Source organism: Populus euphratica, unplaced genomic scaffold (assembly GCF_000495115.2).
Source record: "Populus euphratica unplaced genomic scaffold, PopEup_1.0 scaffold8.1, whole genome shotgun sequence".
NCBI classification, from domain to species: Eukaryota; Viridiplantae; Streptophyta; class Magnoliopsida; order Malpighiales; family Salicaceae; genus Populus; species Populus euphratica.
In genome coordinates, this window is record NW_011499855.1 from 398,436 (window position 1) to 407,614 (window position 9,179).

Below are 9,179 nucleotides of genomic sequence, written 5' to 3' on the forward strand. Positions count from 1 at the left end.
AAATTTGACAGTCTACTCTTGAACCTGTCACATGAAACAATCAGTGAAATTTATGAAGTTTTTCATGGGCCATTGTATATGCTTGTTCAATGTTTATATTTGTAATCTAAAAATATTTAGGGTTTGTGTGGCGAGTAAATAGAACTGAACATAACGAGATTATTCTTTAAAGATGGAGGGATAGAGATCGGGATATTGGACAAATTATTTTCTTCATGTGTACCAAATGCTATCTTAAAGGATATGAAGCATGTATTTGACACTGATAGTTTTAATGATAAATTTAATTAAAATTATAAGTTATAATTTTATTTAATTAAGGTTCAAGAGAGTTTTCAATGGGATTTGGCAAAACTATCCAATTGTTTTATTAAAAAAAAAAAAATTGAATTTGTGGTTGAGGCGAAAGTAAATATTCGAGTGATTTTTTTTAAAAAACTTTATGTACATTTGATGATATCTCTTAACCATGGAATAAAAAAAAAAATCAGTATTAGAATGAAGTGACATCGTAGTTCATAATTCAATATTGTAGATGAAGGAAATTTTCAGGCTGATCATCAAGCCATTCCATGATCTCATTGCGTTGAGCAGCCTAAGATATGAAGATGTCAATATAGCAAGTATATCAAAGGACTCTGCCATGGCGCTCGAATCTGACCCTGGAGCTTAACAAGAAGTCCATCAGTGATCAGAAAAACCCTAACTAGCATCCACAAAACACTTCCAGAGGCACAGGAACCGATTACACTCTGCCGCCCATGGCAATACCATTAATTAAAAGAAGTTCATGTTTTGTGGATTCAAAAGGCTGGCCAGCAACCATACTTATTCCAAGAATATAATGCATTAACAAGTCAATTTCTCATGTTGCTGAGCTTCTCAGTTGAAGTTGCGTGTTAAACCACCTAAAATCTACTCACCCGCCACCATGTCTAGCACCGTCGCCCTCTCTGTCTGCAACAACATGCACAGCCTCTAAACATCTCTCCTCTTCAATAAATCCCTGTGTCCATAAATCGCTCTTTGATCTTCTAATTTGAGCAACTGGGGTGACAAGGTTTTACAAGAAGTCTTTTGTATTGTGAAAGAAGTATCTCAATCTAATGTTTAAACGACTCTAAAATATAATTTATAGTTCTCTTTACTATTCTCACTTGAGAATGTCAATTTAAAATATGAATAGGGAATAAAGTTATTTTAATTATTAATTTTGATTTAACTATATACATTACTTTCAAAACTAAAAATATACGTTACCATATCATTTAATAATTTTTCAAGAGTTTATTTTCTCATTGACATTTTAAGATTTTAGTAATATTTAGAAAATGAGGTACGTACAAGAAAGAGAAGATGTTATAAAGTGGGGGTGGAAATGTAGGGACTAAAATGCACTTTTCCAAATAAAATGATCTGTGCTCGAGATTTATCCAATCACAAGTTTTTTTCAGAAACTACAATCAAAACCATACCCTAAAATACAAAAATCTAAAGCATTCCACATCTATCCTATGCAACCCAAATATTATCCATTCTAACATTCACTTCAGAAACCGAAGCAGAAAACATTAAAACTACTCTCTTTTTTTTTACTTGTAGTTAATGCATTCAGAGAGTCAGTTCTTCCCTCCCCGCCACCATTTTGAGAAGGAATACAAAAACACATCCATGTAGGTAGGTCAAAGGTCAGCAGTCAATTAAGATGATGATATTGTCCTAAAGAAATGTTCCTCTTGAGCTCAACCTCTACATTTCTCCGCATTCTGCAATAACACATGGCAGTTTTGGTCGGTTGTTGGGTCCTGTTGCCACATTCTCTATCTTTCGAATAACCAAAAGAACATCTCCAAGCACCCTCTATATAACGACAGAAAACGAAATCATAGTGAGGTGGAAGACACACAGGAATCTCAGATGCTGGTAGAATATTAAAGTTTTCGACTGATCAATTACAAGGGCAAATAGAAGCAAAAAAGAATGTTAAATGAAAATCTGAAGACGTACCCCAAATACAACATGCTTATTGTCAAGCCAGTCCCATTTTGCACAAGTGATGAAAAACTGCAAGGAAAGAAGGTTCAAATCAATATAATCGTGAGTGCTGTGTGTGTTTACTTAGGGATAAAACAGCAGAATGTATAGGGAACTTCTTGAGAACTCTCATTCAGAGCAATGCTGCTAAATCCTAAGCCATGTTTAATTTGCCTGAAATTAGGAATAGAATGGGGGGCATTTCCGTTCCATGATCTCTGTCAATTGGTTCGTCAATAACAAAGATTAGGATTTCATAAGAAATGCGATATTTTATATGAGGGTTCCCATTCCATTCCCAATTCTTGAGTAAACCAAACTTGTCTGAAGTAGTTAGCGGAGCTAAAAGGGGGGAATTAAAGCACAGAAACTGCATGCTTAGCTTTCCAAGTGTAATCATATCTGGGAGTAAATGTAGGCAGCTGAGGGGGGGAACAACTAAGTGCAAATTTAAAGATATGACGCACAAGCAGCTAGCTTAATGGAGCAATATGAAGTTAATATATTCACCACCATGCTTACTAAAATTTCCAATCCACCAAACTGGAAAACTTGAAACGCCAGAAAAAGGTCCATTCAAGGCTTGACACATACACCAATTTATTTCATACTTTCAGAACATCTAACAGCCGAGAGAAAGAGAGTACCTGACAACCATTGGTATTTGGCCCACTATTTGCCTGCAAATGGAAAAATGAGGCCTTCATTGTTAGTGATAAAGCACAATCTTCAAATTCAAATGGTAATGATTAGTTGATAATAAATCTACATTCACTTGCATAGATATTTTGGGAGCTTGTGTTTAGAGAATTTGAGGATTTTCATTTGGAGTCATTTAGAGACTGGACACTGATGAAGATGAAATCCTTGTCACAACAAAAAATCTGGTCATGATTCTTCAAGTTACCCCATCAAAGTTAGTATTTCTACCAATGGTGTTCTCCGAATAAACATAATATGAAAAGCATCATAACGAAATGTGAGACATCTCAGAGGTATTGTTGGCTCTTACACCTTCACTCATATCGACCTCATAGATTCAAAGCAATATACGACTGTAACAAGGACTTTAATCTTGTGAGTTTTTATGAAGCCGGCAACAAGTAGTCGAATCACATGGGTAATCAAGTACCATCACCCTGCAACCACTAAATGGAAATGCAACCACTACCATCACCCTGCAAGTCAAAAATTCCATTAGTAACTAATCAAGTAAACTGAAAATATTAAATAATTATATAAAACTGAAAAAAAGAAAAAACAAACCTTGAGAAAATCACCAGCTTGAACCATAAAATCCTTAATCACTCTATAAAATGAAATTGACATACCTTAGGTAATCCAGCTTTTCTGCAAAAAAAAAAATAATTCAAAATCAAATAAATTAATTACATGATATGTGATTAATTATTAAGAGAGTGATTTTTTTTTTACCTGTACTCGCCTTTACAAAACTGCCTGCAAGATTTATAAAATACATAATTCAAAAATTTAATAAAAATGAAAACGAGAATTAATTTTGATGCGAGGAAGTGAAACGGGGGACTAGAAAAACCAGAAATTTTCGGCGGTTTTCGGGGCAATATCAGCGAAGAGCTCCATTTTGATACGACCAGCAGGGATGGTGCCGATTGTAATATCGAAGAAAAAAATTGGGTTTTTAGGGTTTGGTGGTCTCAAGTGCCACTCTACACTCCCTCCTCCTCCTGACGCCATTGAAGCACTGAACTTCTCTAGCTCTCACTGTTTCGCTTGCTCACCTCTCTCTCTCTCTCTGTCTTTTTGGATGAAGTGTTTTTTGGGTGTACGTGTTCGAAGCTGATTGGTCTTTTAGGAAACCAAATGGTTGTTATTGTAGATTTAGATGGTTGTTTTGCTACGCGGCTGCAGCTCAAGTACCATCACCCTGCAACCACTAAATAGAAATGCAACCACTACCATCACCCGGCAAGTTAAAAATTCCATTAGTAATCATCTAGATGGTGGCTAAATAATAAAAATTTGGGACTAAAAAGTTTATTTTCTCTGTGATCTCAGGTTCGAGTTCTTGATTGCTCATATGATGGTCTCTAGAGGCTTACATGATCGTTAATTTCAGGGTCTGTATGATTAGTCGTAATACATGCAAGCTGGCCCAAACACCAACATTAATCTAAAAAAAATTCAACACCAACATTAATCTAAAAAAAATTCCATTAGTAACTAATCAAGTAAACTGAAAATATTAAATAATTATATAAAACTGAAAAAAAGAAAAAACAAACCTTGAGAAAATCACCAGCTTGAACCATAAAATCCTTAATCACTCTATAAAATGAAATTGACATACTTTAGGTAATCCAGCTTTTCTGCGAAAAAAAAAATCAAAATCAAATAAATTAATTACATGATATGTGATTAATTATTAAGAGAGTGATTTTTTTTTTACTTGTACTCGCCTTTACAAAACTGCCTGCAAGATTTATAAAATACATAATTCAAAAATTTAATAAAAATGAAAACGAGAATTAATTTTGATGCGAGGAAGTGAAACGGGGGACTAGAAAAACCAGAAATTTTCGGCGGTTTTCGGGGCAATATCAGCGAAGAGCTCCATTTTGATACGACCAGCAGGGATGGTGTCGATTGTAACATCGAAGAAAACAATTGGGATTTTAGGGTTTGGTGGTCTCAAGTGCCACTCTACACTCCCTCCTCCTCCTGACGCCATTGAAGCACTGAACTTCTCTAGCTCTCACTGTTTCGCTTGCTCACCTCTCTCTCTCTCTCTGTCTTTTTGGATGAAGGGTTTTTTGGGTGTACGTGTTCGAAGCTGATTGGTCTTTTTGGAAACCAAATGGTTGTTAATTGTAGATTTAGATGGTGTTTTGCTACGCGGCTGCAGTTGCGTTTCATTGAAAACGCAGTTGGCAGCCGTTTGATAATGAAAAATAAATAAATTATTGTTTATGGTTTCATATGTTTTTTCTATTCAGAATATAAGTAATGAAAAATAACGAATTTATGTTTTTTATGCACTGTAAATACTAATTATACTGTTTATTGTTCATCTAATTCATGCTAATATACTGTTTATGTGAAGAAAATTGCATTGTTGATTGATAAACAGTGAAATTCTTCGTGATTTTTTATTATTTAGTGTATTAAATTTTTTAATATTTTTTTTAAAAAATATTAATTTAAAATAAATTAAATTTAATTGTATTATGATATAAATAATATTTTTTTTAAATACTAATTATATTGTTTATTGTTCATCTAATTCATGCTAATATACTGTTCATGTGAAGAGAATTGCATTGTTCATTAATAAACAGTGCAATTCTTCATGTTTTTTAATTTATTTAGTGTGTTAGATTTTTTAATATTTTTTTAAAAAATATTAATTTAAAATAAATTAAATTTACTAGTATTATGATGTGAATAATATTAATTTAAAATGAATTAAATTTATTCGTATTATGATGTGAATAATATTTTTTTTCAAAATACTAATATAAAGTGAATTAAATTTATTTACACTGTAATATTAATTTTATACATAATAATATTTTATTTATGCTAAAAAATTTATGAAAGCTGTAGTTTTTATTGGATGAATTTTGTATATAATAAAATTATAAATAGTTTAATGGAATAATAAAAAATATTTTATATAAAGTAATTTTTATTTCATGATGTAATGGGAGTAATTAATTCTGTAATATTTAAATTTAAAACCATTAATATTAATATATATTTTTTAAAATTATTTTATACCCTCAATTTCAAAAATATTCTTAACCAAACACATTAAATTATTTTTTCTTCGACTTCAATTTCAACCACAGTTTTAACCAAACATCTATTTTTTCAAACTAACCTCAATTAAAAATACTTTTTATAAAATAATTTTTTTTCAAATTACAACTACAACAGTTATCATAGTACCAAACACATCCTTGGACTATTCTAGTAAGGTAAAATCACATTCGATTCATATAGTATGGAAATTTTGTCAAATCAAGTCCTCTACTTTACTTTTGGTCATAACAATCCTTTAATCTTTAATTTTACCACTGATTGAATTTTTCAATCCTCTTGGACATGCGTACAAGTTCATCTAAAGGGAATAACAGCAAAGGCCGGATACAAGGACTCAATCAATTAGATCTTGAACTATGAGACTTGATTTGATAAAGTGCAATCTAAATTCAAAAGAGATCGATGACTAATTATCAACATTTGAGGGACCATTCATGAATTTATCCTATATCGACCTAAATCCATAGCACCGAACTTTTATCCAAGTTGAGTTTTAAATTGAATATAAAATCATTTATCTAATAAAACTCAATTAATCTAGTTGAAGTGATTCATGGCCCAATTAATTTGATAAAATTCAGATTTAATTCAGTCATGTCAACTCAAACAACAACACCATTTTAATAAAAATATTTACGCAAGTTAACTAGTTCACCTATAAGCTAAACCAATAATTCAATAACTCAAGTTTTTTTTTTAAAATAAATTTTAATAGAAAAAAATCATCTTAATTTTGTTAATTTTCAATTACGATACTGAATATTACACTGAATATTACATATAACTACGTTCCAAACTTTTATCTTATAGAAAATAAAATAACTTGCATTTTATTTTACAATTTCAATACTATACACTAGTTTTAACCAACACATATAACTTTTTAAAACCTATTTTTCTAAAATTACAACTATTTTTTTAAAACCTATTTTTTTAAAATTATAAACTTATCACAATATCAAACACATATGTTAATGGAATTGTCAAACTTTTCTCATCAACTTTATTAATTTAAAATCCATTATTGAAACTTAATGTTTCTATTACCCACTTGATATTATGGTAGTGTATGCTTTTCAAATTAATTTTTATTTGAAAAATCAACAAATTGTTTTTTTGAAGTATTCACATATGATTTTAATGTTTTATATGAAAATAAAAAAGTTTTTTTAAAATATTATTTTAATATATTTTTAATTAAAAATAATTTTTAAAAGTAACGATCACATCAACACAGTTTTCCCTCAAAGTCAGAACCATTGAGTAGGTCTCCCAAGTCCCAACCCTTTCATTTCTGCCCTTTCTCTATCCTTTAAGCTTCTATCAAGTCTAGCTTCTTCTATCAACTCGTTTTCTTAAATGATAATTTGTGAATACTTTAGGGACCGACTTTGAATTTTCTCTTGAAGAGTTTGTAAGAAAGGGAAGCACATTCCAAGCACGCAAGTGAATTGTAACTCATCACTTGTGAGAAGGCTCCACGAAACACTGCCAGCCCTCGCTCTCTCGCGCTTGCTCTCAAATTATGCGCACAGCACAAAGTCATGGCTAGCAACGACCAGCAGAACTCAACAAAGCAGATAAAGCAGTAATCGAGCAAGGATCTGATTCAGAATTCGAAGAAGAAAGCGAAGACTTGGACGACTGGGGAGAAGAAGGCCGACAGTGAAAGTGGAGGAAACGACAAGCCATTCATGTGAAGGAAGTGAGCATGTTTATCAGATAGAAAATCCTTTTGTTTTATGCCCTGAACTGTGAAAGTGGTTACTAGCATAATTTTCACATCTGCTCTCCTGCAGGTGTGTCTGTGGTGCTGGCTATCTTCCATGTAGTGGGAGGTGAGGAGAAAGTCCCGCGATAACTTTGAGTCCTTGACAGAGATGATGCTGAGCCTCAGCAGGTCCTCTTACTATCTCTGTTTGTTGACATTTTTGCTGCTGTGAATTTATTCATTGGCTGTTAGTCCATGGAGCAAGTAGGTAACTTGTTTTCTCAATCGCTCTTGAGGATGAAAACAAATGGTAGTTTCAGGGTGCTGGTATGGATCATGAGATGCTGTCAGGCTTGTGCTAGGCACTGGTAAATTTGCCCATTTTTTATATTATCATTGAGATTGGAGTTGCGAGATTATGGACAACCTCTCTCCTTCCTTACCAACATGAAAGAGGAATGGCAAGATTCTTGCTTGCAAGTGTTGCTTTTTGATAATCTAAAATTCTAAGTCATCACTTACAGGAAGTAATCTATTAATATGGTGGGTTTTATTCGCAATAAGAAACAAGATCTTCAACATTTCTGGGAGTAAAAAATGTACCTCGGAGAAGTTTCCAGGAACTTGAAATTTGAGTTTCCTTGCGTTTGAAGCAATTGACGAGGAAAAGGTTTCCCAACCAGTGTCATCTTTCCTTCTTGTTATAATTTGACCGTTTTATTTAAACGATATAATTTTGTGGCCAATCCAAATCCTTCTATAAAAAAAAGAGTTTTCTATTGAAAATGTATGCTTAATAAATCTCAATATCCACGTGACATTCCACCCACGGCTAAAAATAAAATAAAATGCTCCAGCAACTTTAGGGATGGAGATGATATTTGTCTTATAAAGGCATTAATCAACACTAGCATAGATTTAATATGAAAAAATGAACAAAAATGTAAGATATGCTGAAAAAGAATTCGCAATAACTACAACAAAACAATAAGAAGCTTATATAAGACGTATATCATGTTTTTAAATACAAAGTTGGTTATCAATAAAGTATTAATTTAAAGGTTAAGATATTATTATATTTCTATAAAAATAAAAATAAAAATTTAATCTTTAAAAAATATATTTATTGAAAAGGATAACTGCGAATCCTGAAGGAAATTAAAAAATATATTTATTGAAAAGGATAACTACTAACCCTAAAAGGAACTAATTTCACTTTTTAAAAGTATGTAAAAATATATTATTAAAAAAAATATATAACTCGTCGCATATTTAACTAAATAAGAAATAAATTTTGTTTGTATGTCCAATCTAGATATTAACTAGAAAATGCAATAATAATTTTAATTAGTATGTGCTGTTTAAATTTTTATTATTTTTATAAGTGTGTATAGTTTTATTTATTATAAATTTCAACTATAATAAAATAATTAATTTCCAAAAATATCATTAAATAATTATAAAATTCATTAACATAATTTGAAAGCAACCATCAACATAAAATAACCCTTAAATATTCATCTCACATTTATTTTGAATAACAAAAACTAATAATAAAATATTCACGACTATTATTTTAAAAAATACAAATGTGATCGTATTTGTTTTAGAGCCAGCTAAAATAGTTTTC

General features: G+C 31.2%; 1 protein-coding gene and 1 long non-coding RNA gene across 2 annotated transcripts; both read right to left on the reverse strand.

Moving 5' to 3' along the window:
* Nucleotides 1-1,374: 1,374 nt before the first annotated feature.
* Nucleotides 1,375-3,820, reverse strand: LOC105122820 (peptidyl-prolyl cis-trans isomerase CYP22-like). Its single transcript, XM_011022129.1, has 6 exons — nt 3,590-3,820; nt 3,469-3,492; nt 3,301-3,343; nt 2,682-2,714; nt 2,008-2,064; nt 1,375-1,860 (listed from the first exon to the last, which is right to left on the reverse strand). Exons 1-6 carry the CDS (start codon nt 3,748-3,750, stop codon nt 1,750-1,752), a joined length of 429 nt encoding a protein of 142 aa, XP_011020431.1. The 5' UTR covers nt 3,751-3,820; the 3' UTR covers nt 1,375-1,749.
* Nucleotides 3,821-4,065: 245 nt separating this feature from the next.
* On the reverse strand, nt 4,066-4,846 carry LOC105122819 (uncharacterized). The gene is made up of 4 exons (XR_841757.1): nt 4,584-4,846; nt 4,463-4,486; nt 4,299-4,382; nt 4,066-4,186 (listed from the first exon to the last, which is right to left on the reverse strand). It is a non-coding gene; the product is annotated as an uncharacterized LOC105122819 (long non-coding RNA).
* Nucleotides 4,847-9,179: the final 4,333 nt, after the last annotated feature.